The 24352-nt window shown below is 37.9% G+C and overlaps 1 protein-coding gene across 1 annotated transcript; it reads right to left on the bottom strand.

Moving 5' to 3' along the window:
* Positions 1-2298: 2298 nt before the first annotated feature.
* Positions 2299-20701, bottom strand: rnf126 (ring finger protein 126). The gene is made up of 9 exons (XM_062038615.1): positions 20418-20701; positions 9344-9402; positions 8998-9058; positions 8528-8763; positions 8370-8438; positions 6553-6622; positions 6372-6465; positions 6005-6120; positions 2299-3728 (listed from the first exon to the last, which is right to left on the bottom strand). Exons 1-9 carry the CDS (start codon positions 20490-20492, stop codon positions 3552-3554), a joined length of 957 nt encoding a protein of 318 aa, XP_061894599.1. The 5' UTR covers positions 20493-20701; the 3' UTR covers positions 2299-3551.
* Between the last annotated feature and the right edge of the window lie 3651 nt (positions 20702-24352).

Raw genomic sequence — 24352 nt, forward strand, 5'->3', positions numbered from 1 at the left:
TTATCGGTATCGTTTTTTAAATTATCGGTATCGTTTTTTTGGGGGTTTTTTTCTTTTTTTAAATCAACATAAAAAACACAATATACACTTACAATTAGTGCACCAATCCAAAAAACCTCCCTCCCCCATACACTCATTCACACAAAAGGGTTGTTTCTTTCTGTTATTAATATTCTGGTTCCTACATTATATATCAATATATATCAATACAGTCTGCAAGGGATACAGTCCGTAAGCACCCATGATTGTGCGTGCTGCTGGTCCACTAATAGTACTAACCTGGCTTTAACAGTTAATTTTACAAATTTTCATTAATTACTAGTTTCTATGTAACTGTTTTTATATTGTTTTACTTTCTTTTTTATTCAAGAAAATGTTTTTAATTTATTTATCTTATTTTATTTTATTATTATTTTAAAAAAAAGACCTTATCTTCACCATACCTGGTTGTCCAAATTAGCCATAATAATGTGTCAATCCCACGACTGTATATATCGGTATCGGTTGATATCGGTATCGGTAATTAAGAGCTGGACAATATCGGAATATCGGATATCGGCAAAAAAGCCATTATCGGACATCCCTACTAAAAACAGTAACGAACCAAAGTTAGATTACAGAAAAATACATTCAATCTATAATCAACTATACAACTTTCTCCGAAAACCAGAGCAATGCCATATCTTTACTTTGTAAAGTGTTTGACATCCTAAATACAAACACAAAATGACTAATTAAATCTAAAGTGATTAGGGTTGATGCATTGCATAAATGCGTCGACCAGTAAAAACTACTTCTTGCAATATCATTCGTAATGACAGTGGCAGGAAATGTCAAAAAATGTGAACATTTGTAGTTTTTTGAAATAATTTAATAGTTCTATTTCCAACATACACTATATTGCCAAAAGTATTTGGCAACCTGCCTTGACTCGCATATGAACTTGAAGTGCCATCCCATTCCTAACCCATAGGGTTCAATATGATGTCGGTCCACCTTTTGCAGCTATTCCAGCTTCAACTCTTTTGTGAAGGCTGTGCACAAGGTTGCAGAGTGTGTTTATAGGAATTTTCCACCATTCTTCCAAAAGCGCATTGGTGAGTTCACACACTGATGTTGGTCGATAAGGCCTGGCTCTCAGTCTCCGTTCTAATCTATCCCAAAGGTGTTCTATAAGGTTCAGGTCAGGACTCTGTGCAGGCCAGTCAAGTTCATCTACACCAGACTCTGTCATCCATGTCTTTATGGACCTTGCTTTGTGCACTGGTGCACAGTCATGTTGGAAGAAGAAGGGGCCCGCTCCAAACTGTTCCCACAACGTTGGGAGCATGGAATTGTCCAAAATGTTTTGGTATCCTGGAGCATTCAAAGTTCCTTTCACTGGAACTAAGGGGCCGAGCCCAACTCCTGAAAAAAAAAACCCACACCAAAATTCCTCCTCCACCAAATTTCACACTCGGCACAATGCAGTCAGAAATGTACCGTTCTCCTGGCAAGATCCAAACCCAGACTCATCCATCAGATTGCCAGATGGAAAAGCATGATTCATCACTCCAGAGAACACGTCTCCACTGCTCTAGAGTCCAGTGGTTACGTGCTTTACACCACTGCATCCCACGCTTTGCATTGGACTTGGTGATGTATGGTTTAGATTCAGCTGCTTGGCCATGGAAACCCATTCCTTTAAGCTCTCTGCGTACTGTACGTGGGCTAATTGGAAGGTCACATGAAGTTTGGAGCTCTGTAGCAACTGACTGTGCAGGAAGTGGGCGACCTCTTTGCACTATGCACTTTAGCATCCGCTGACCCCTCTCTGTCAGTTTACGTGGCCTACCACTTCGTGGCTGAGTTGCTGTTGTTCCCAAACTCTTCCATTTTCTTATAATAAAGCCGACAGTTGACTTTTGAATATTTAGGAGCAAGGAAGTTTCGCAACTGGATTTGTTGCACAGGTGGCAGTCTATGACAGTTCCACGCTGGAAATCACTGAGCGCCTCAGAGCGGCCCTTTCTTTCACAAATGTTTGTAGAAACAGTCTCCATGCCTAAGTGCTTTATTTTATACACCCGTGGCCGGGCCAAGTGATTAGGACACCTGATTCTGATCATTTGGATGGGTGGCCAAATACTTATGCAATACAGAGAATCGTGTTCCTCGCATCAATAGGAAACAAAGGATGAAACAAATACTTAGTACTGTCATCTTCTAAGGACATTGCATTAGGAATGAAAACAATTCTGACCAAAAAATAGGTGAGATTGTTTTTACCAAGAAAGATACATTTCTATGGCAACAAAAAAGCTGGATCTCAGAAGGATATTGTTTGAACTACTTCTTGAACACTTTCAAAAAAACTCACCCCTATATACTTTATGGTACAATGTGTTCACATACTGTATATTTAATGGCATTGTTAAAAAGTTTGAATAGGTAAGTACCACAGCATCAATGGTAAAATCAAGCATATTCCACACGTCTATAGGAACAATCCCTTCACATGAGACCATTGAACTGTCATCCCGACTGAGGAGTGGATACAATAATGGAGGAAGTACACCTTTGATGGTATAACAATTAAAAAGGAAGCAGGATTGAGGACTTCATTGATGCAGGCCAGACCTTTTACAGCAAGCTCAAACTGCACAATACAATCAAAAAAATCTTAAATCTGTTTTGAAGTCACTTCCTGCTATCCGGTACACTCAAGAGCCTTAAAGTTGTCAACTGGGAAAAGCAGTGCTTATAGCAAGCCATTGCAAGCCTGTTTCCAAGGCATTCATGTGCAGTTGTAAACACTAACAAAAACTGCACCACTACACATTTTGCTTGAGTGTTTTCACCAAAAACATCTTTATTTTCTCATATTCTCCATACACGATCATACTGCAAATCAATTAGCAACCTGAGAAAATATCTAAATTTTCCGCTGAGGTTAAAATGCACAAATTAACTTTAATGCTTCAAATTGCCAGGAGGATGGGAACTTTTTTTTAGTCTTGCAGGTAAAATATAAAAATCGCTTTCACTTCAAAATCTATTTGGGTTTTATGGTAAAACTGTGTGGGAGCCCTCACTATGAAGTAGTTGCAAAAACAAAAACCATGAAGAAAAATGAAGTGCACACGTTAACAGTGCACTTGAGTGCATGGTAGGTCATTAATTATATATCAATGGGACTCATAAAAACAGAATAAATGTACATTTCTTTTTTGCGTTTCACACAGGCAAAAACAGTTCACTTCCAAAATCTTTGTCCTGCATGAGGAGTCGTCCCCACATTGTCTCTGACAGAGGCTTCCCACCTCTTATGGCCTCCACCTGTTTTCTGTTTGGATCCCTGATGGAAAAAAAGCCCAAAAAACAGGAGCCACTGGCCCAGCAGAATTGCATCGGACCTCACATCTCACTTACCAGGCTCTTTTTAATTTTTTTTTAGATGCACCTGGGCTGCCTACCCTACGTCAGAGAGAAACAGGTGCACCATCCTTTCTGAAGCCTGGGAGCTCGAGACGGCTCAAAAAGTGGTAGGGACGGATGACAATAAATCTTCTCTACGAGTTGTCTGTGGCGTTATCGTTAATGGTGGAGCTAGAGGGTTGAGGGGTGGAGGAGGACGAGGAGGATGACGAGGAAGAAGAGGAGGTAAAGTTCATCCCTGATAGTTCTGGAGGGTTGGTGGCCGTGTTTTGTCCACTCAAGCTTTTCCTGCACACTGGACACGTGTCATGCTGGGGAAGAAGAACATACAATAAAACTTCTAAATTCTGGAAAGTGAAAAAAAAACAAAACATCCAGTCAAAGGTCACATACAACTTGACAAGGATGAGCCATACTTATGTTTCGCTTTTCATTTGGCTATTTAGCTTGATGCCACCAGATGAAATATTGGTCTGATGCTAACCACAGAACCTCTAATGTAAATTGCAATATCCTAACATTTTAGAGCCTTGCCTAGCTGCTCAGTGTAATATGGTTACAGCAACAACTTGACACCAGTGACAGACTTTAAATTTAATGAGTAACTGTTAGCATGTAACTTGTTGAGGGCGGCACGTCTTCATACAGCTTGAGCGGTGGCGGGGATAGAGGGCCGACCCCTCGACCTAAAATACCAGAGTAGGTGTGGTCAGGGATGCAACCCACAACATTCATTTGTTTTGGCCAAGAGAAGAACCCGTATTTGCTCTGTAGACAACTTGAGACTTGCGGAGTACTTTATTAAAAGCAGCTTGCTAGTGTCCCGTTGGGATCCAATATCATTTTAAAATCTGACATAAGGAGAAAAGTCTCACTGAAATGAATTTTTTTTTATTTAAACGAGGATAGCAGATCCATTCTATGTGTCATACTTGATCATTTCGCGATATTGCCATATTTTTGCTGAAAGGATTTAGTATAGAACGACGACGATAAAGTTTGCAACTTTTGGTCTCTGATAAAAAAAAGCCTTGCCCCTACCGGAAGTAGCGTGACGTCACAGGAGGAAGGGCTGCTCACATTTTCCCATTGTTTTCAATGCAACGAGAGAGAGATTCGGACCTAGAAAGCGACGATTACCCCATTAATTTGAGCAAGGATGAAAGATTCGTGGATGAGGAACGTGAGAGTGAAGGACTAGCGTGCAGTGCAGGACGTATCTTTTCTCGCTCTGACCGTAACTTAGGTACAAGCTGGCTCATTGGATTCCACACTCTCTCCTTTTTCTATTGTGGATCACGGATTTGTATTTTAAACCACCTCGGATACTATATCCTTTTGAAAAGGAGAGTCGAGAACGCGAAATGGACATTCACAGTGACTTTTATCTCCACGACAATACATCGGTGAAGCTCTTTAGCTACGGCGCTAACGTGATAGCATCGGGCTTAAATGCAGATAGAAACAAAATGAATAAATCCCTGACTGGAAGGATAGACAGAAAATCAACAATACTATTAAACCATGGACATGTAAATACATGGTTAATGCTTTCCAGGCTGGCGAAGCTTAACAATGCTGTTGCTAACGACGTCATTGAAGCTAACTTAGCAACGGGACCTCACAGAGCTATGCCAAAAACATTAGCTATCCACCTAGCGATCGACGGAGCGACGAAAGACTTCACCCGATCATAGATGCGGTCGGCGGCCCAGAGACGGAGGAAGTCAAGGTGAGGTCGCCGGCTAGTGCGTCTGCTATCCATCTCAAAGTCCTCCTGGTTGTGTTTCTGTAGTCCGCCGCTAATACACCGATCCCACCTACAACTTTCTTCTTTGCAGTCTTCATTGTTCATAAAACAAATTGCAAAAGATTCACCAACACAGATGTCCAGAATACTGTGGAATTTTGAGATGAAAACAGAGCTTTTTGTATTGGATTCAATGGGGCCGAATACTTCCGTTTCAACGATTGACGTCACGCGCATATGTCATCATACATAGACGTTTTCAACCGGAAGTTTAGCGGGAAATTTAAAATTGCACTTTATAAGTTAACCCGGCCATATTGGCATTTGTTGCAATGTTAAGATTTCATCATTGATATATAAACTATCAGACTGCGTGGTCGGTAGTAGTGGGTTTCAGTAGGCCTTTAAAGATATCGTGTGATAATTAGTTTTTAGTATCAACATGTCAGCTGTTTTTCTTATGATTGTGCCTATTTGCTCAATTTCTTTTAACTTTTATTGCTGTTATTTTGGTTGAATTTATTTATAAAATGTTCCGTGGTTCAAGAAAAAAATTAACCGCAGCCACAATTAAGACACCCCGGCTTTTATAGGTCTTAGTTGGGGTGAGGAAGCGATGTCAACTCAGTGAACAAGCACAACTCTTGATGACCTTCAGATTTTGACCCCAAATGGAAGGAGAAAGTGTTTTCCTGGGTGGGCTGTACACTCTCTTAGTGAGTTGTATGAAAAACAGGAAATAATGTAAAAAATGCAGACCAATCACAGCCTTTGAATATTACAGTGAGGTGGAACACAAACAGTTCAGTTATTTTTTATGTGTACGTGGTGTTCTACCTGCTCCAACCAGGGTACAATGCAATCGTTGTGGAACATGTGATTGCACGGTAGCTGCCTCACATTTTCTTCCACACTGTAATCTTCTTTACACACTGGACATTCCAGTCCTGAAGCTGGAAGACAGGCAACATATGGAATATAACAACAACTTAAAGAAATAATAGTCCACTATAAGAAATATTTCTGCTGACCAAGGTGTTTTCAAAACACAGTAAGCAAGTTTTCCTTTAGCTTGACAAAATGTTCCTTGTATGCCTGATATTGCAGTCGCTTATCAACAACTCATTCATTCAAATATTATTAGCATGCAATACTTTTTCGTCTACAACAACAACATATCAATGGAAACACCGCTCTAACTTACCCACTTGGTCCTCCGTAATGTGGACTGAAGGCAGATTTTTTATTTTATCTCTATCAGCAGGCGGAGGACCCGTGTTCTCAAATTGGTTTAATAACTAAAATTGAAGAGAGAACACATGAGTCATTACATCACATATGTGTTCATAATATAGCTGAAATGTGTGAGTGATTGAGTAAAATACCTGTGTTATAATAGCATCTAACCCATTAGCCCCCCACGCATAATCCATTGGATTTGAATGAAGAACGCCCCTGTAAAAGAAAAAATATTAAACAAATGAGGCAATGACATACATTTTGTTGGTGCTACTAGGGATGGACATGATGAAAAATAGAACATATCATGGTTTTAAATTATTAGGAATTCTGTTAATCAAGTTGAATTTCATAAAGTCACAAATATACTGTATACACTGCACCAGCACAGCGTTTAATTGATTTAGGGCAAAAAAGTGTTCAGCATTTAAGGACTGCTATGACAATCAAAACCGTAAGTACCGGAAGTAAACTGGAAGAGACTATTTTTGAGGTACTGCAATGTTTGCTGTAAATTTTACAATAACAAACTTAGGGATGCACGATAATGGAAATTTGAACCAATACGGATAACAAATAATTTTTCAGACCTTTACAACTGATAATCAATAACGATAACCAATACTTTATGCATATATATTTACACAAAATGTTGTGATATGAAATTAATTTAACAGTTTACACTTTTGCCGAATATGTATACACTCTTAACAAATATATACAAATGTATTGTAGAGATAAGGATAATGTCAAGTGATATTTTGTTACTTAATTAGCTACAATCTGAGTACAAATACACTTCCTACTATAATTCTGACCCATGCAAACATTTGGAATTATTGCGGAGAGAAAAATATATATATACTGAGATATCAATTTTTCAATTATTTGATTAATAGACAACAAGCAACCCAAACATTTGAATACAATTTCATAAAATGAAAAAAACAAAAAATCTGCCCAACAACATGTAATATAATAAATGACTCCAACAGATCTAAGCCAATAAGATTCTGCATAGCAGTATGCAACAAAACAGAAACAAGTCGGGTCAGATCTCTTGTTGATTGACAAAAAAATAAATAAATAAAATTATATTTATCCCAAACAGTAATAAAGCAATTAAATAGTGCATAAAGAAATCAGTTCAAAAGATAAATGCATTTTTTCTACAAATAAATCATAAAAGGTATCTAACCAATACCCGCGCCTCCAGATGAACCATTAAATTAAACACGCAATCACTAATTTTGTCAAGTTTTTTCGCCCGAGGTATTTTGTTTTGAACCTTTGCCGATTATCAAACGCTTTCTAATTAGTCTTTCGGCTTTACGTTTGCTGCGGTCGCCGCTATTAATGCTACATCTTAGTTAGCAGCACAAGTGGCTTTATACTGTTTCCGTAAGTCTTCGCGATGGAGAATTTTAAGGTGACAGATTTTATGGTGTTAAAAAGTCATCTTTAACCCTCCCCGTTTAATTTCTGCAGAACACGTTTTTCAAACTACAAGTGAAATGTCTTCTTCCGACATGCTAAAGAAAGGCCACACTTATTGCTGCCGTGTCATGCTGCTTTTCTTTGTACACAACAGTGCACGCACGCAGTATCATGACATCACAAATATGCAACCATACCGTAGGTGAGGGGAGGGTTGAAGAGCCAGGCAGCTCTAATCGGAATTATCGATGTGACATCATAATTGCCAATATTGGTCAATAATTATCAGCCACCAATAATATTGTGCATCCCTAAAATTTACCAAAATAAATTGAGTGAGGTCCGCCAAGATGGTAAATTTTGCACATCAATACATTAGTGCCACCTTCACTTTCAAATTGGATGTTTTCAGCTGCTGAACTGACATGACAGACAGCTATGCTCATAAGTAAAAAATAATGAGCTTTGAACCTCAGGCAACTTCATCAACAAATGTTTTTTGGTTTTCTCCTGTTCAAACACTCACCAGGGTCCAATGCCAATATTCGGCATTGCAGTGGGGGCAATGATTCCATTAACAAGCTGCTGAATTATTCTACAAAACACAATGAGAAATCATCATAAAACAAGAAGATCCAAAGGAAAACAATTTCAGCCTCATGATTTAGTATTTGGTTGACTTACCCTTCCAAAGTCGGAACTCCTTCATGCCTGCCTGGCTGCCGCCTCGAACCTTGACGACTTCTCGGTTGCCTGGCGCTATATCGTTGTCGCGATGCGTTCTCCCTTTCTCTGCGGTTTTCCGCATCCCGGTTGTCTTCCTCTCGGAGTCCGGCCCCAAAATCGAACGCATCGTCAAAGACACTCAGCGAGAACTGGCCATAGCCCGAAGGGAATGTAAACAAGTGCTGGTCTGGATTCTGCAGGTTTAAACATGAATTCATTTGGATGCTGAGGAAGAGCAGCTCCACTTGCAATTTATGGTTAACAAAACAGAGTAGCAGTGTTGCAATGAAAATGTCACGGGGTATTGGTACAACTGTTTGCACATACAGTAGTAGAACGGTGATAACAGTCTTCCATAGAATAACATAAGAGACTAGTGATGTCGACAGTAACACACAATGTGATGAAGTAAAGAATGAGTTGGGAACCTCAAATGGTTGCTGGTTTTGTGGCCCGCTGGAGATAGTAGGCATGGAGCCATTGTCAGCACTAGACAGGGGACAGAGTATCGACGAGTTATGTGTTGACTTTTTTTTTTTTGCGTTTGCCTTACGGCCTTAATTGTTTATATTCGGTTATTATGTCACAGCATGTGAACAACATCAAATGTATCCTTATTAATTCCCAACTAGAACATGTTACCACAGTGAAACCAAAATAATTGACACTGAGACTTAGAAATATATTATACATTCAAATACATTTGGATGGTGGTACACTATTTACAAAAACAATAAGCGGTCGAAAATGGATGGATGGAAATCAAATACACACCTTCTTTCTTCCAGCAGCTCCTCAATAAACCCTGACTCACATCTTGGACATGTGTACTCCTGTGGGAGAGAAGGGGAGTCAGTGCGAGTGTCACGATAGGCTTTGCCACTTGTAATAGGGTGTTTTATAGGTGGTTCACTTCTTTTTACACTTACCTGACTGGTAAGACAGACATAAAAATAACTTTCATGTCTTGCCTTTATAAAAAAAATAAGACTAAGTTTTTTATTGTTTGTATTTCCTAATAGTAACAGTAATTGACCTATTTTTACACAACAGACAAGAATGTTAAAATGCTACTTAAAACTTTTATAAATCTATGATGAATGTTGCGATCGATTATTTCCATTCTTTATATTTTGATTTGGCTATCGTTTATTACCTTAACCGCAAAAGATGACCGGGCATTAATTGTAAAAAGCGGATAAAATGAGAGGCTTATTTCTGAATAATAATAAAAAGAAGTAAATACAACAGCTTATTTATTTTTACTTTAATAACGATTGGAGTGCACGAGAAAGTGCCTAATGCAACAGAAACAGAACATGTCGTGATAGTGCTAAAGAGTAAATTGCTCAACCAGCATTAATACTGCTAATTAGGGGTGTAACGGTACACAAAAATTTCGGTTCGGTATGTACCTCGGTTTAGAGGTCACGGTCCGGTCATTTTCGGTACAGTAAGAAAACAACAAAATATAAATGTTTTGGTTATTTATTTACCAAATTTGTAAACAATGGCTTTATCCTTTTAACATTGGGAACACTATAATAATTCTGCCCACGTTAATCCACATTAAACTGCCTCAAATTGTTGCTCAGATTAAATAAAGTGTAACATTAAACAGTTTCAAGTCAACTCATCATGCTTAATTTATTACAGCCTTTGGGAAGCCTGTAGTTGATTTTTATTATGTAAATATGATATTTTTATCAACATGTGATAGCAGGGACCCTGCCATTTAAAACTAGGCTGCTCCATTACTAATGATTAATGTAACTATAGCTGAAAAAATAGTACAATAGCAATAGGAGAGACTATTCATCCCTGAACACCATGGAGTTCATGTAGGCTTAATGATGCAGTTACATTATTATATCAACTATCAGAGACAGCAACTCTTCATTTAACATAGTCCTTTTTTGCTGCTTCAACACAGCTCAATCAACACAGAAAAAGGTAAAGTGAAATAACAGACAGACAGGGCTTTGCTGTCCGTAACACACACACACACACACACACACACACACACACACACACACACACACACACACACACACACACACACACACACACACACACACACACACACACACACACACACACACACACACACACACACACCCACACACACACACACACACACACACACACACACAAAGCAAAATGAGCTAACGTGACGCTAAAAGCGGATTAGCCTTCACCTCAAGCCAGGACTGCGAGCGAGCTGAGCTGCAGTTTATATTTCTAGAAGGTCAACAGGCTCATAGTGATGTTACTAGTAGTTGACTGGGAGGTGTTTATTATAATTTGGGCAGAGTCTGCTGCCTGATGCTTACCTGCTAAACGCTAAGCACTGACTACATGCGCTCTGAATACGCACTGCTGATTGGCTGTTACCGCTCTGTATGTAACCAATCAGATAGTTGTGTGGGTGGGACAATGCTGGGTGCTGTGTTCTGACAGAGACAGGCAGAAGGAAGCGGAACAGCTTGTTAAGACTTTAGCTTAGCTTAATATGTTCGTGTGGAAACTCGTTTGGTACAGCTCCAAACCGAACCGAACCCCCCGTACCGAAACGGTTCAATACAAATACGCGTACCGTTACACCCCTACTGCTAATGAGATTATTGTCAACGACAGTACAGCAAGTGTTACAAGCGCGGAATTCACACCAACAGCCAAGTGCTTAGTGCATTAATATTTTACAGTGCGTACATTGCAGATCAGTGTTTCTTAAACATAGACCCATATTTAAGCTGCGAGGGCCCCCTAGAAAGCCGCCAAAAATATTTTTATATCAGCTAGGGTCATAATGGGCTGCAGTGGTACTCAGTTGTATACACTGTTCCATCATTTGTGGCAGTAATGACAATATCAAACATACAGAAAAAGTCCAGAGCTAAAGTCAGAGAGAAGTTTCTTAAAAGGGGCTGTTTGCAACATTTACATAGATGTCTAGAGGGCGCTATCTTTCCAACGTATTTTACACAGTATATCCAGCCCTCTTCCGGCTTCTATGACGTAATAATGTGACTACATAAGTACGTAACACATGCGCATTTTCTTTGGGTGTTGTTAGCTACTAAATGCGATTTGGATAGTTAGTGTTAGCTGTCATTGAATGTATATTCTATCGTAACAACAACATGACTGCAAATTGTTTGTTGCTTCTCTTGGACTGCTTTTAGTAATTGTGAAAAATGTAGACCGTTTTAACACAAATATGTTTTGTTAAACCACTAATGGTAACACAAGCTAACCAATGGGGTGCTTGTTATATTTTTTTGCTTTGAAAATGTGAATGTGAGGAAGTTGCAAACAGCCCCTTTAAGCACAAAAATAATGACTTAAGTGGTGAAGCTGTATTTTGATTTGCACTTTAATCTTATTGACAGTTTATTTAAGAAACATTTATTATTATCTATTATTAATTTAGTTAGAATGTATTTCTCTTAGCACTGCGTACATTTGTCATCAGTTTTTATCAGTCCCTTTTTTGTAATATACTTGATTAGTATTTATTTTAGTAATAAGCCTGACCTAAGACTTGATAATATTTTTTGTGATTAACAATTCTTTAAAGGCCTACTGAAATGACATTTTTTTATTCAAACGGGGATCGCAGATCCATTCTATGTGTCATACTTGATCATTTTGCGATATTGCCATATTTTTGCTGAAAGGATTTAGTAGAGAACATCGACGATAAAGTTCGCAACTTTTGGTCGCTGATAAAAAAAGCCTTGCCTGTACCGAAAGGAGCGTGACGTCACACGTTGAAAGGCTCCTCACATTTCCCCATTGTTTTCAATGCAGCGAGAGCAATTCGGACAGAGAAAGCGACGATTACCCCATTAATTTGAGCAAGGATGAAAGATTTGTGGATGAAGAACGTGAGAGTGAAGGACTAGAGTGCAGTGCAGGACGTATCTTTTTTCGCACTGACCGTAACTTAGGTACAAGCTGGCTCATTGGATTCCACACTCTCTCCTTTTTCTAGTGTGGATCACAAATTTGTATTTTAAACCACTACGGATACTATATCCTCTTGAAAATGAGAGTCGAGAACGCGAAATGGACATTCACAGTGACTTTTATCTCCACGACAATACATCGGCGAAACACTTTAGCTACGGAGCTAAGGTGATAGCATCGCGCTTAACTGCATATAGAAACAAAAGAAATAAGCCCCTGACTGGAAGGATAGACAGAAAATCAACAATACTATTAAACCATGGACCTGTAAATACACGGTTAATGCTTTCTAGCTTGGCGAAGCTTAACAATGCTGTTGCTAATGACGCCATTGAAGCTAACTTAGCAACGGGACCACACAGAGCTATGCTAAAAACATTAGCTATCCACCTACGCCAGCCAGCCCTCATCTGCTCATCAACACCCGTGCTCACCTGCCTTCCAGCGATCGACGGTGCGACGAAGGACTTCACCCGATCATTCGTGCGGTCGGCGGCTAGCGTCGGATAGCGTCGGATAGCGCGTCTGCTATCCAAGTCAAAGTTCTCCTGCTTGTGTTGCTGGAGCCAGCCGCCAATACACCGATCCCACCTACAACTTTCTTCTATGCAGTCTTCATTGTTCATTAAACAAATTGCAAAAGATTCACCAACACAGATGTCCAGAATACTGTGGAATTTTGAGATGAAAACAGAGCTTTTTTGTATTGGATTCAATGGAGTCCGAATACTTCCGTTTCAACGATTGACGTCACGCGCATACGTCATCATACATACACGTTTTTAACCGGAAGTTTAGCGGGAAATTTAAAATTGCACTTTATAAGTTAACCCGGCCGTATTGGCATGTGTTGCAATGTTAAGATTTCATCATTGATATATAAACTATCAGACTGCGTGGTCGGTAGTAGTGGGTTTCAGTAGGCCTTTAATATCATTTGACAAGGTTTATTCAGTTAAACCGTAGGTAGTTTCGATGTAATTATTGCATACGGTTCAAATCCAAATTAAGATGACTAATTCAGTGTTAATATTTGAGTGTGCTCTGGGCCCCTCTGTAGTGGAAAAACTGAGCCCCAAGGTCAAAAAGGTTAAGAACCCCTGTTGTAAATAAAGCTGCTAGGTGCTCGCTACACAAGCTTCTTCAGATGCAGCTAAACTGAATATTGACTACAGCCACAGGTGTTGACGCATTTGTCGATCACCAACACTATGGTCAAAACAGTACAAGGTGAACAAGACTGCAAAAACAAAGTCCAGCTAAGAAGCAGCTTTTTGTGGTGGAATCATTTACACAAGGTACGATGAACGATGATACCATGTACAATGAGAAAGACGAACAACGCACAGAGCGATCACAAAAGCAGTTCTGCACATCCAAACTGGACAGTACGTACGCGCGCGTGCCGCGGCGAACCTCTTGTGTAATTTTAACACATTTAATCATTGATATAGTGATATATTAAATGTGCAATGAAGTATACATTGTCTTTAACATCAGTACACATTAACCAAGGAGCCCAGAATACGTCATGGAAAATCCTGCGTTTATCCACTTACTAAAACCATAGTCATCTCAATGTTTTACTAGTTTATTTATTCGCATACTATGTACAATACTACATTTTTATTTACAGAATTATGTTATTAAAGACAGAAGTCTGCATTTTATTTATGTGATTTGTATTACTATTTATGGATTATTAGTATATTTGATTTAGTGGAGTTTATTTCTATGCAATGCTACATTTTTATTCACAGAAGTATTTTTTTCAAGACAAGTTTTAAGTTTGCGCATTATTAATCACAATATTGGAGATAATTATTTATTTGTATGGAATGTACAATGCTACATTTTTGTTTACAGAAGTATTTTATTCAAGACAGAAGTATCGCCTCCCAGAAAAAGCTTTTAATTTAGTTCTACAACAATTATTGCATAAAAAGTACAATTTATATCTTGTTTAAAAAAGAGCATTATACAAATTAGAATTTTGCTATAAGTAAGGTACACTGTCATTTCAAACAACTACCTTTCGATCAAATAAGAGCAAAACTTGTTTTGAATTATCTAATTTATTTTATTTTATTTAAGTAGGGGGGAAAAATCCGAAAAATCGTAAATATAATTGTTTGTGGGAAAAAAATCGGAGATTTTATTTTTAGGCCATATCGCCAAGGCCTAGACTTGCCTGGGTCTGCAACCCTGCGGCTCTTTAGCGCCGCCCTAGTGGCTCCCTGGACCTCTTTCAGAGATGTGTGAAAATGGAAAAAGATGAAGAAAAAAAAACATTTTTTGTTTGAATATATTTTCTGTAGAACAAACATGACACAAACCTTCCTAATTGTTAGAAATCCCACTGTTTATGTTATACATGCTTCACTGATGAGAGTATTTGGAAAGCACCGTTTTTTCCTACTAATTTCAGCGATCTTTGAACTCATCGTAGTTTGTTTACATGTACAACTTTCTCCGATGCTGCCACAGAGAGACGTATTTTATGCCACTCCTTCTTTGTCTCATTTTGTCCACCAAACGTTTTATGCTGTGCGTGAATGCACAAAGGTGAGCTTTGTTGATTTTATTGATTTGCTGTAGTGCTTATCAGGCATATTTGGTCAATCCATGACTCCAAGCTAATCAATGCTAACATGCTATTTAGGCTAGCTGTATGTACATATTGCATCATTATGCCTCGTTTGTAAGTATATTTGAGCTCATTTAATTTCCTTTACTCATGTCATCTGTGTATCATGACACATTATCTGTATGTAATATTGGCTGCATTTCTGATAGCTGTTTGTGTGCCATGTTGTTCAAGACCACAGCAAACGTTACCCAGCTTGCAAAGATTGTAATCGATCCATTAGAATAAGACAGCCTGCAGTTTCCCTAAACTTGGACACACACATCTTTGGCCATTCTGAGCCAGTAATTTTCAGAAGTTATCGCATCCAGTGAGAGGCCTCCATTTTACTAATGATTTCCAATGTTGTAAAAATGTGTAGAATAAAAATAAAAATACAACATTTCTGTCAACGAAGATTTGCGTCAGCCTTTGATAGTAGGCTATTATAGCTAATATAGACACTTACATCATGTGTTGCCTTCATTATTACACTTATATAAGGCTTTAATTTTTTTGCGGCTCCAGACAGATTTTTTATTTTTTTTGGTCCAATATGGCTCTTTCAACATTTTGGGTTGCCGACCCCTGACTTAGGCCCTCTCCTAGGTTTCATACTGGCCACAACATAAGGTACATAGTCCAAATGTCATGACATCCAATACAAACACAATGAACACCGTTTTAACTAAGAACTCTTGTGTTATGAAGATTGTGCCTTTTATAAAGTTTAATTTATACACAACAAGTATTTTATACACAACATAGGAGGACTGGAGCAGCACATGTATCACAGTAATAACATTCTAGAATGTGACACTCATGTCACCCTGTCTACCTTAATGAATGACTAAAACCGAAAAGAACGTTTTTGTTTGTGCGTCGCAATTGTATTTACAGTATCAGGGAAGACCCAGAATGACGTGTAATTATAGCACACATTGAGTTTGACTTTATTTGGAACATGCATGCATACAACATGATACATCACAATTTCCAGTTTATCTATTCAACATGTTGGAGTAGGAAGAGGCAGAGCTTATTTAATCCTACCCTTTTTCCTTTACATAGCAGTTGCTAAAACTTTTGTTCACATCCTGTTCTCAATTTATTCACAATATACTTCATAAGTAATAACAATAAAAATAAATAAATAACAATTGGTGATATAAGTTATATTTCATATGGTGAGATGAGTAAGATTTTATTGAAAATGAATGGATGGATGAAATAAATTCAGAATGTTTATCATGGTTCTCTTTCTTTGTACTTTGTAAACACTTTAAGTTTGAAGAGTTTCTTAAATTGGATCATATTGGTACTTTGTTTGATTTCTTTGCTTAATCCATTCCATAATTTAATTCCACATACTGATATACTGAAGGTCTTAAGTGTTGTACGTGCGTACAAATGTTTAAAATTACATTTTTCTCTAAGATTATATTTCTCCTCTTTTGTTGAGAAGAATTTATGTATATTCTTGGGTAGCAAATTATAGTTTGCTTTGTGTATAATTTTAGCTGTTTGCAAATTCACTATATTGTGGAATTTCAGTATTTTTGATTAAATAAATAAAGGGTTTGTATGTTCTCTATATCCAACATTATGTATTATTCTAACTGATCTTTTTTGTAACACCGTTAATGAATGAAGTGTACTTTTGCAACACTAGCGAGCAGTAGAGCAGTGTTTTTCAACCACTGTGCCGCGGCACACTGGTGTGCCATGAGATACAGTCTGGTGTGCCATGGGAGATTATGTCATTTCACCTAATAAGGTTAAAAATATTTTTTGCAAACCAGTAATTATAATGCGCAAATAATGTGCCGTTGTTGAGTGTCTGTACTGTCTAGAGCTCGGCAGAGTAACCGTTTAATACGCTTCCATATCAGTAGGTGGCAGCAGGTAGCTAATTGCTTTGTCATGATCAAGATATGCTGGAGGCAGCGTGCAGGTTAAAAGGTATCCAATGCTTAAACCAAAAATAAACAAAATGCGAGTGCCGCTAAGAAAAGGCATTGAAGCTTAGAGATGGCTATGCAGAACGAAACTAAAACTGAACTGGCTACAAAGTAAACAAAAACAGAATACTGGACAACAGCAAAGACTTACAGCGCGTGGAGCTTAGATGGCGTCCACAAAGTACGTCCGTACATGACATGACAATCAACAATGTCCACACAAAAAAGGATAGCGTCCACACAACTGAAATAGTCTTGATTGCTAAAACAAAGCAGGTTCGGGAAATAGCGCTCAGAGAAGAGATGAAACTGCTACAGGAAAATACCAACAAAACAGGAAAAGCCACCAAAATAGGAGCGCAAGACAATAACTAAAACACTACACACAGGAAAGCAGCAAACAACTCCAAATAAGTCACGGTGTGATGTGACAGGTCGTGACAGTACTTTGAGACAAGAGCTATAGTGATGCATGCTTGGTTATGGTTTAAATTCATATCCAACAATTGCCAGAACAACTTGTTACTGTCAATATCGGCTGCTGAGTTTCATTTTTTAATGTTTTCTGCTGGTGGTGTGCCTCCGCATTTTTTCAATGAAAAAAAACGTGCCTTGCCTCAGAAAAGATTGAAAAACACTGCAGTAGAAAATATGGAGTGATTTTTGGTCTAGAACATGTTTTTCTTTATTCATTATTGACATGTTTCTTGCTACTTTATGTTGTATATGTGTACAGCTCCACTAATGGACATTGGAGTGTTACTTTCAAAGGCAAAATTAAAGTATTGCTAGAAACATAATTTAATATGGGACTTTATTGTATTATATGTATAGTACATGTTCCAAAAAGAAAAAAGCATAAAACACCACCAGAATTAGAGATATTACAAGTCAAAGTGATGAAGCTTAGTGTTACGCTCATGACTTGGTGTAACTAAACATTACCCTATAAGATGAAGGCAATTGCATTTTATTGATATTTGAAATGTATTCAATGTTTATAAATGAATATTTAAATATACTAAATGTAAAAAAGAAAATAAATATTCAAAATAAGATCATTAAATGAAATCTAGTTTGGTTACGCCTAGGGATGATACTCGAAACCGGTTTTCCCGGTTGTTTGATAAGAAAAGAACCGAGTCCTCGGACTCGAATCCCTTTTTGAGAACCGGTACCCGTTATCGAGACCACTATAGTAAAGAAAAAGAGTTGATTCTTTATTCGAATCCCGTCCCGACCAGAAATGCTCCGTGGGACATCACAAGAAATGACGTCACGTAGCTCAGTCATTAGGCGCAGATAGCGAAAGCAGCAAAACAATGGACGGGAAAAAGCGCTCCAAGGTGTAATAAAGTTCAAAACAAAAGCTATAATCCATCGAATAACTTTACTGAGAGATTTGAGCAGGGTAAAACACATGACGAACACTTTTACGACCAACCGGAAACATAGCAACCAGGCTAGCAACGCACCTCCTTTACGGCAGCTGTCGCAACGTTCTTAAAGCAACCGCAGCACATACATATATATACAACATATCTCCCTTTTTTAACTTTTGTTTTTCTCTCCTTGTAAACAAAACAAAATCACATTGTATATGTGTTGTCTGTCTAATTATAAATAATGCAGACGAGGCGTGTTGGCTGAGTTCTTGACGTTTACTTTCACAGCGTGGCAACATGCAACACTTTTCGGGGCTACCGCGCATGCTCGTCACTCCCGTTGCATGCTGGGTAGTGTAGTTGTTATATTCTCTAGCTCATAACATCTTTCCCCCTATAAAGAAATAATGTTAACTCAATAAAGTGTATTTCTTTTTTTAGCTTTAACTTTTCATTTTTTTAGCATTGTAACCACATTTGCAAACAACTTTTCTCTTCATAGAATTTTCTTTCAATAAAGAAATAAAGTGCAAAAATGTCAAAGCATCATAACTAAATAAATGATAATAAATGATAAATAACAAAATAACAAACAGTTATGTCAAATAGCAGCAGAAGTGCACTTTTTGGAGAGCTGTATTATTTTCAGTTTTGTGCCCAAGGGACTGATTTTATTTAACACTATACTATTATTTATACACCTATAGTGATCACAGAGACAGGTTGTTTTTGTGTTACTGTATATATTTGTTTCTCTGAAAAATCCCACTTAATATACTTTGGGTAACAACAGTCAATATTTATTTATTTTATTTTATTTTTTTAGGTGGGTGACAGTCAATATTTATTTATTCATTAGATTTTATTTTTTTATTATATAATAAAAGTGAGCTTTTGTTAAACCAAATATTGTGTGTTTTTTTCCATATACAACAACCTATCTGGACTCGATAAGAGAATCGATAAGGAATCGGTTCGATAAGAGGATTCGAACTCGATAATTCCTTATCAAACATCATCCCTAGTTACGCCATCATGAGCGCAACACAAGGTTGTAAAAGTTTCAACTACAATTATAAATAAATAAGACGTCAAAAGCAAACTGAAATCAAATACACACAGCTTAAAGATTGATCAATACCTATTTAAATTTAGTAATACATAAATATGATGATTTATCAAAATATAAAAGAAATATACCTGAACAGAACGCTCATGATGGTTACACCAAAAAGTAACGCTATGAATCGCGTTTTTCCATTTTTATGCTATTTCCAAGCATCTCCTTTTTATTATCGTTGATTTTAAATGGTCAAACTAATGTATATTATACATGCATGCCCTAGTAAACAAAAAAAAGTCATATTTATTTTGATTGTTACATTTTGAAGTACATTTGTGCAGGTGGGTGCGAATGTACCCATTACCAGAGCTGTACACATATTCTTTACATGAGATTTCCAGTTCAATTTATCATCAATCATAATACCTAGAAATGTGGTTTCATTTTACTCCTTCAATTTCTATTCCGTGTATTTGTATGTTTGTTTAACAATAAAGAGTAAGGGCTTAAGCATAGTTGATACCGGCAGAGCTTTAAATCGAAAGCCAGCGAAAATTACCCATATTAGTTGAACGGCAGACGTGACAAATGCATTATCTTAAGATAAATCGTGTCATGACATGGCCGTTTATACGCGCAATACGTTATTAGAAGCAACATTTAGCTATCTTGTTAGCGTGCTAGTTAGCCGCATATTAGCATCTGTAGTAAACGGGACCTCCTCCAGCTAACACAATTAGCATGCTATCATTCGGCCCCCAATTTCCAAAATGAACCTCTTAAAAACGTCACAAAGTGTGTTTGATTGTCTTTCCCCCCACACAATGGCGAGAGTACTTACGGGAAGGCGAGGGCTAATTTCTGCGGAGCATCTGTGACAGAAGAACCGGCTAGGCCATGGATGAGCTTCAGCCATCTTTAGCCTCTGAGGCGCAGAGGTAGGGGCAAGTATGGAGCACGGCAGGGGACAATGTTTTCCTGACAAAATTACCGCAAAACAGTGAATAATAACATATTCTTGCTTATAATTGCCAAACAGTTATTCTCACAAATGTATTGTGAATACGCGTATTGACTTTTAACAGGGACATATACAACCCTCGGGCTCGAATCTGACTATTACATAATGGAAACTAATGACATGCGTTTGTTTGTATTTTAATATACAGCACTTTTAATTGATTAACTTTCAAGTGGTGTTCAATTAAGTACAATGTAATCATTTATATAGTCAATGTAAAAGTAAATGTCAGCTTTAATGTAATGGCATATGAGTTGTTGTGCACAATGTCGGCACAAGATGGCGCTTTGGTGCATCAATAACGTTTAGTTTTGTCCTCTTGCAGTTTATAAAATTATACCAGTGGTGTGCCGTCAGGGGCAGCAAGCCTAACATAACCACAAATCATGATTATAATTAAACATATAATTATTTTCTAATATACTTTCCCTAAATATCTAAAAGTATTCATATTCTCTTCATGTCATATTATGCTCCTTCCAGCGCTGTTGTTTTTAAGTTATAGAGTTTTTATCCAATCAGAATTCAGCTAGCTTATGTTGCCATGCTGTACCAAATCTGCCTTTGGCCTTCAGAATCAACAATACAGGCGTCTGTGCACTGTAAGTGAACGGGCGGTATAGCTCGGTTGGTAGAGTGGCCGTGCCATCAACCTGAGGGTTGCAGGTTCGATCCCCGCTTCCGCCATCCTAGTCACTGCCGTTGTGTCCTTGGGCAAGACACTTTACCCACCTGCTCCCAGTGCCACCCACACTGGTTTAAATGTAACTTAGATATTGGGTTTTCACTATGTAAAGCGCTTTGAGTCACTAGAGAAAAGCGCTATATAAATATAATTCACTTCACTTCACTTCATTTGACAGACAGTTGCGATAGCCAATCAGATCACAAGTTTGATTGATTGATTGATTGAGACTTTTATTAGTAGGTTGCACAGTGAAGTACATATTCCGTACAATTGACCACTAAATGGTAACACCCGAATAAGTTTTTCAACTTGTTTAAGTCGGGGTCCACTTAAATTGATTCATGATACAGATATATACTATCAGATATATACTATCATCATAACACAGTCATCACACAAGATAATCATCAGGGTATATACATTGAATTATTTACATTATTTTACAATCCGGGGTGTTTAGAGGGGGGTGGAGGGGGGGGGGGGGGGGTTAGGTTTGGTTGTTATCATCAATCATCAACAATTGAGAACAGATAAATGGATATTGAAACAGTGTAGGTCTGACTTGGTAGGATATGTACAGCAAGTAGTGGACATAGAGAGCCAGAGAGAGGGAGAGAGAGAGAGAGAGAGAGAGATCAGAAGGCATAAGAAAAAGTATATACATTTGATTATTTACATTTGATTATTAACAATCCAGGGAGGGTGTTAGTTTCGGGTTGAAGTTGTGTGGAGGTGTACTTTTATTGCGGTTTTGAAGGAGGTTGGAGATGCCCTTTCTTTTATACCTGTTGGGAGTGCATTCCACATTGATGTGGCATAGAAAGAAAATGAGTCAAGACCTTTGTTAGATCGGAATCTGGGTTTAACGTGGTTAGTGGAGCTACCCCTGGTGTTGTGGTTATGGCGGTCATTTATGCTAAGGAAGTAGTTTGACATGTACTTCGGTATCAGGGAGGTGTAGCAGATTTTATAGACTAGGCTCAGTGCAAGTTGTTTTTACTCTGTCCTCCACCCTGAGCCAGCCCACTTTGGAGAGGTGGGTAGGAGTGAGGTGTGATCAGGGGTGGAGGTCTAGAAGTAATCTGACTAGCTTGTTCTGGGATGTTTGGAGTTTAGATTTGAGGGTTTTGGAGGTGCTAGGGTACCAGGAGGTGCATGCGTAATCGAAAAAGTGTTGAACGAGAGTTCCCGCTAGAATCCTCATGGTGCTTTTGTTGACCAGAGAGGAGATTCTATAGAGAAATCTCGTTCGTTGGTTGACCTTTTTGATTACCTTGGTTGCCATTTTATCACAGGAAAGATTAGCCTCTAGAATGGAACCTAGGTAGGTGACCTCATCTTTCCTGGTGATAACAATGTCACCCACTTTTATAGTGAAGTCATTGACTTTCTTAAGGTTGATGTGGGACCCAAACAGGATGGATTCCGTTTTACCATTGGCGTTGTTAGGCCTATTTTAGGGGGGGTCAAGCCCCCCTAAAATGTTCTTAAGCCGCCCTAAATATTTTGGTGTTAAAAAAAAAAATATATATATATTTTTTTTTTACAAATACATGCCGACATATTCATTATAAAGTGGCCCGAATATGAGTTGAAATAAATAATCATATAACCTGTCATTTTTCACTTTGTTTCCCCTCACTTCATAGCGTAAGGTAGAGAGCCCCTTTAGTGCGTCGGTATCCAATCCATTCCACTTGTTCATATAGAAAATGCCCACATCACTCAAAATCCAGTCCGCATTTTGTCTGCGACCTTCATTGCGGTCCTTGGACTTGTTCATATACAAAATGCCCACATCACTCAAATGCCAGTCCGCATTTTCTCTGCGACCTTGCTTGCGGTCCTGCAGGTGTACGAAGCACATTAGCACACAGCACTGCAGAACAAGAACCTTGTGTCTGCAATTGTAAATAATTTAGTTTTTAAGTTTTGTGTTTCTTGAAGAATCTATATAAAGTAATATACATTAGCCTATTGTTAAAATAATGAAAAAAAACATCATTAAATATATTTGTTTTATTGTATTGTTACATTAATAGCTGTTGTATTATTATAGGATGGTTTGTTAAACATTTCATAGGATTTTCAGAGGGTGGAAAAACCAAGACATTTAATATAAAATGTAAAATGAATAAATACATAAAAATAAAAATAAAAAAAATGGTTAAAAGCCATCGTCCATGCATTTCATCCCATGCATTTTTTTTACCGTGCCCGGGACGACGGGACTACGTTAATCTCAAGCCCTGGAAGTTACATTTTATTGTTTGCATTATTTGTTTCAGCATTGCACTTTGAAGATGGTCCCTCGGCTCTTTGACAGCTTTGGCTCTTTTTCAGATCAGCAGACTAAGGCTAAGTCTTTCTTATTTACAGTATATATAAAAGTTTCTAATTTCTATTCAGACTTCCATATATATTTAATTTCCTTAACAGCTTGCCATAATATATATATATATATATATTATATACAAGCCAAATTATCCCGATCCAGATATTACTTTAATTCAAGTAATCAAGTAATATTTCCAGGGCTTGAATTTACAACCATTTTAGTCACATATGTGCCCAAAAGGTAATCTGTGCAACTTCAAAATATTTGGGAACAAACAATTATTGTATTGTGAGCTAAAGTCGTGGCATTAGCCTCTATGTTGTGAATGAATAACATAGAGGCTAATGCCATGACTTTCATTGTGTTTCAGTGTATCTTGAAGGATCATGCAAGTAATTGTTTGTTGTTGATGCTGTAAACAAAATGTCACTGTGCAAACCCAGGTTTGTTGTTGTACTGAACACAGATTGAAAATAAACCGACTGAAATAATAATAATAACAATGATTAATTTCTAAGTCTTTGTTAACTGTTTGTGAAGTTTTGTGCTCTTGCGCTACGTTCGCTCGCATCCTGTGCATCTCCTGGGGGCTAAGCCCCCCCTAACCTTAAAAGCTAGTGACGCCCCTGCGTTTTACCCAAGTGTATGGATAGCAGTTGTTGTCAGTGAGGCCGTCTAGCTGGCCTAAGGCAGATATACACCTGTATATTGTGATGTTATGAGCTAGGT

Source organism: Entelurus aequoreus, linkage group LG27 (genome assembly GCF_033978785.1).
Source record: "Entelurus aequoreus isolate RoL-2023_Sb linkage group LG27, RoL_Eaeq_v1.1, whole genome shotgun sequence".
Classification (NCBI taxonomy): Eukaryota; Metazoa; Chordata; class Actinopteri; order Syngnathiformes; family Syngnathidae; genus Entelurus; species Entelurus aequoreus.